The 4,970-nt window shown below is 40.6% G+C and overlaps 1 protein-coding gene across 1 annotated transcript; it reads right to left on the reverse strand.

Annotated features, from left to right (window-relative positions):
• Positions 1 to 1,351: 1,351 nt before the first annotated feature.
• On the reverse strand, positions 1,352 to 3,226 carry LOC134587022 (zinc finger BED domain-containing protein 5-like). The gene has a single exon (XM_063443108.1). The coding sequence runs from the start codon at positions 3,224 to 3,226 to the stop codon at positions 1,352 to 1,354; it is 1,875 nt and encodes a 624-aa protein (XP_063299178.1).
• Between the last annotated feature and the right edge of the window lie 1,744 nt (positions 3,227 to 4,970).

Consider the following 4,970-nt stretch of genomic DNA (forward strand, 5'->3'; position numbering starts at 1 on the left):
AGGATAAAACCTGCCAAAAATGGGGTACATTGGCTTTGTGACAGGCTTATGCTTCAAAGAGTTGCATAGTTTATGATGCATAGATTTCCGGTACCACTATGTCATGGCTCAGCCTCACAGTGGATTATAGCTAGATTTGCATTCAGCTTTGGCCATCCTCCTTTAAAGTCAACTGATCTTCTAACAAGCCTTTTCCAAAGAAAGAACAGATCGTCGATAAAAAAAAAAAAGCCATGACGGCGTAAAATTGTTATAAAACATCAATAGTAGACATGTGCAATTTGTTTCGTTCAAAATTTACATTCAGACAAATTTCGTGCAATTCGGACACCGAATTTCCGAATTTCCGAAATGCCGAATAGAACCGAAGGCCATTGGTCCGAATTGCCGAAGCAGACACATTTTTTTTACTTACCCGAATTTCCGAACCAAACCAAATTTTTTGCCCATGCACATCCCTAACGAATAGATGGAGAATACATGGAGAGTAAAAAATTGGTCGCAAGAGTCTTCTGAGAACGGACAGCAACTGAAATAGCCTGCCCTTCGGTGGTTCCCTGCTCAGAACTCAAGCTGGTTTTTGCTCATCTTGTGCAATTACAGAGAGAACATCTCTGAAACATATCAGACTGGCCCCACCCATACGGGCAGTCCAGATCCAAAAAGCCAGCAAGTTCCCTCTGCACGAGAGACACAGCAACCCCAGACGATCGTTTCACCCGTGTTAGGCATCATCAGTGAGGCATAGCTGATATCTCCCTAGGCACCGTGAGCAAGAGGTCCACACCTGCATTACACTTTAAACTTGTGGAGAGCAAAAAAATGGGTTGCTAGAGTATTCTGAGAATGGGCAGCACCTGAAATAGCCTGCCCTTAGGTGGGTCCCCGCTCAGAACCCAAGCTGTTTTTTGCTCATCTTGTGCCATTACAGAGAGAACATCTCTGAAACATATCAGATTGGTCCCACCCATACGGGCAGTCCAGATCCGAAATGGCAGCAAGTTCCCTCTGCACATGAGACACAGCTGCCCCAGACGATTGTTTCAGCCTTGTTAGGCATCATCAGTGAGACATAGCTGATATCTCCCTAGGCACCATGAGCAACAGGTCCACGTCTAGATCAATGTTTTTCAACCTTTTTTGGGCAAAGGCACACTTGCTTCATGAAAAAAAATCACGAGGCACACCACCATTAGAAAATGTTAAAAAATTTAACTCTGTGCCTATATTGACTATATATAAAGTAATTCTCTTGAATAGGAATCAAATAAACACAAAGAAAGTATTTTATAATTACTTTATTATGAAATAGTAAGTAAACAGAAATATGAAAAATTATAAAATACTTTATTCAGTGCGCAACCTGGGCCTGTTTGGCTGAACACAAAGCTGATATTCTGGCTGGAATCGAAGAAAGACACACACGTAGCTCTTCGTCAACAGCTCTCAGTCTCTCCCGGTATTTAGTTTTTATAGCAATCATGCTTGAAAAGCTCATCTCACACAGATATGTAGTGGAAAATGGGAGCAATGTCAAAATAGCTTTGTTTGCCAGAAGGGGGAACTCCTTGGCAGTATCCAACCAAAAACTGTTCAAAGGTAGATCAGCAAAACTTAGCTTGAAACCACGATTTTGTCTCAGTTCAGTTAGTTCCTCCTGCTCCTGTAAAGTCATGTCCTTTCCACCAACTGATGCTGAGCTATAAGGGTCCCTAACCCAGTCAAGGCATTCAGTGGAGACTGAAGAGAAATAAAATGACTTCTCCTCGAGAGTTTTTAAATGTTTAACTATTATCTCACACAGTGCAGCAGTGTGAACACCTTCCCATAGCTTGGTGAGTGTGAACATTTCAAGATTGCCACTTTCCACGTGTTGATGCCAGAGTTGCACCTTTGAACGGAATCCATTTATTTTATCTGTACTTGTAAGCAGGTTTTCATTTCGGCCTTGCATTCGTGTGTTCAGTTCATTCAGATGAAATATATCTGCCAGGTATGCCAGCCTTGCACACCACTCATCACTTGCAAGCAGCTTTGCGTAATCTGACCTCTCATTTGTCAGAAACACTTTAAGTTCCTCCCACAGCTCATACACACGAAACAAGACCTTGCCACGCGACAACCACCGGACCTCCGTATGAAACAGCAAGGTTTTATGCTTCGCTCCCATCTCCTCACACAAAGCTGCAAATATGCGACTTTTCACGGGTCGTGACTTTACAAAGTTTACCATGCGCACAACATCATCCAACACATGAACTAGGTCTGCTGGTAAAGTCTTGGCTATGAGGGCCTCACGGTGTAAAAAACAATGCGTAACAATCACATCTGGATTTCTTTCCTTCACTCTGCTTACAAAGCCTTTGGTGCGCCCGACCATGGCTGCAGCTCCATCGGTGCAGACACTTGTGCAGTTTTCCCACTTAAGTCCTCCTTGTTCAAGGTATTCTGATGTGACCCGAAAAATTTCTTCTCCTGTTGTTTTTTCTGGCAATGCCTTGCAAAAAAAGAAGTTTTCTCTAATTGCATCACCATCAACAAAACGCACATTGGCCAAGAGTTGAGCATGTCCACTGATATCAGTAGACTCGTCAAGTTGCAATGCAAATTTCTCACTGATACGGATCTTTTCCAAAACCCCACTTTCGATGTCTGCAGACATGTCATTAATACGTCTGGAAATTGTGTTGTCTGAGAGAGGGACTTTGGCTATTTCCTTAGCTGCTTCAGGTCCGAGCATCTCCTCTACAATAGCTTTGCAGGCAGGAAGTATTAATGTCTCTGCCACAGTGTGCAACTTTTTTGACTTGGCTATAAGTTCAGCAACTTGATAGCTAGCTTTAAGAGCTCTTTCATTTACCTTTGTGGTTTTTCTCATGAAAGTTGCCTGTTTCTCCGTGTTTTCACGCAGGCGAACAAAATAGTCCGCATTCTTGTTTTGAAGCGAAGGGTGTTTTGTTTGGAGATGGCGTTTAAGTTTGCTTGGGACCATAGCACTGTTAGCTAGCTTTTCACCACACACCACGCACAGTGGAGTTGGTTTGTTTGCATCTCCGGTGAAAGTAAATCCAAATGAAATATAGCTTTCGCTATATTGCCTTGTGCCAGAGAATTTGCTTGAGCTAACCATCTTTGCTTTCTTTTGATCCCCACTCATACTTGGGCTCTCATCTGGCTCCAAATTTTGTTCAGAGTCCAGTTCTTTCCTTTTCAAAAACTTGTCCATCACTGCAGTATCTCACTGTCACTCAGTACTTACTGCGCTTGTCTCCTCCAGATAGCCGCTGTCCGTCACACTCAGCACTCTTCTGCGCATGTTTCCATCCAGATCCATCAGTCAGCGCTCTTCTGCTCTTCTGCTCATGTTTCCTCCAAATCATTTTTTCTTTTTTTATATCTTTCGAATTTTTCAATTTGTGCCGCGGAACAGTGGTTGAAAAACACTGGTCTAGATTACCCTTTAAACTTGTGGAGAGCAAAAAAATGGGTTGCAAGAGTATTTTGAGAACGGACAGCAACTGAAATAGCCTGCCCTTCGGTGGGTCCCCGCTCAGAACTCAAGCTGCTTTTTGCTCATCTTGTGCCATTACAGAGAGAACATCTATGAAATATATCAGACTGGTCCCACCCATACGGGTAGTGCAGATCCGAAATGCCAGCAAGTTCCCACTGCACAAGTTCCCCTCTGATGAGTTGTGGGCAAAAGGCGCGTCAGGGGCACTCGGAGACTTAGAGCTGTTTAGACATTTATTCATTTGAATCTCCTAAATTATACCTATCTCGAGCCCTGAGTACACAATATATATATTTTTTTGTATTCTTTATTTTTGTTGTGCAAAAAGATTAACAGTCATGCTTGCTATGCCACAACGGCAGACATAAACATTTCGAGAGACAGGATAGTATGGCATGTAATTGATAACTGCACATTTTTTGTTTATCACAAGTTAAATCAAGATGTGTCAGTGAGAGTACACAATTTTTTAACCGTCATTGCTATCTTCAGACGATTAGGGCTTCATTCCTATATACCTTTAGCCATCTTGCTATTTTCGATATTTATTCAAAACAGTAAGCCCTTTTATTGTCCCTACAGCAATCACGTTTTTTTTCTATCCACAGAGGCGGCATTACTGTACCTCTCAAGGTAGACAACTTTATTTTTGTGCTTTGAAACATTCTATTTCAGAATACCCCTATTCAATACAATTACAAAGGGATGTAAGTTTCTACTTAGAGGTTACTGAATTGTAACATTGCATTGGTTTACCAACGGGTAACAATGCAATATTGAGACAATTCTTGCACTAATCTGCCAGCAATAGATATTTAATTCGACCACTGTGGATTGAAAAACTATGTTTTGCACATGTATTTGGGAATAGGTTTCTGAAAACTTTAGAACAGAACCTCCCAATTTTGAAGATATTTAACCTTTTCAGGTTGGATTTATGGTTATTTATCCTTCTTACCTAGAATTTTCTATACTTTTTTGCGTTTTAATCATTGCATCAGAAAGTTTAGGACTGTACATACTAAACCCGACCCTAGAGGGTATTTAGATGCATGGTTTTGCATTAATAGTCTATTGGAAAAGGATTTAAAAATATCCTTAAATGGGATCTATTTTAACCTCTACTAAATAGTTGGCATTTGCAAATTGGTATATTACCATATTGAATAATAGTTCACATATATTTGATAATTGGATATTCTATCCTCTATCACTAATTTTTATAGAATTATTAAAAGTTATATTTTATTGATAGGACACTCACTTCTTGTTTGTTTATCGCCTTTGTCTATGGGTTAACCCTTTATAGAGTGTTCCTTTAGCTTCATTTCTCTTCCCCTTTTTTTGTTCTTGATTCTTTATGATTTTCAATTTAAAGTGGAACTGTCACTTCTCTCCATCAATGTAATCAGGAGACCTGATATTTGTCCCTTTTAATAAAATATATAGGCACTAC

Source organism: Pelobates fuscus, chromosome 1 (assembly GCF_036172605.1).
Source record: "Pelobates fuscus isolate aPelFus1 chromosome 1, aPelFus1.pri, whole genome shotgun sequence".
NCBI classification, from domain to species: Eukaryota; Metazoa; Chordata; class Amphibia; order Anura; family Pelobatidae; genus Pelobates; species Pelobates fuscus.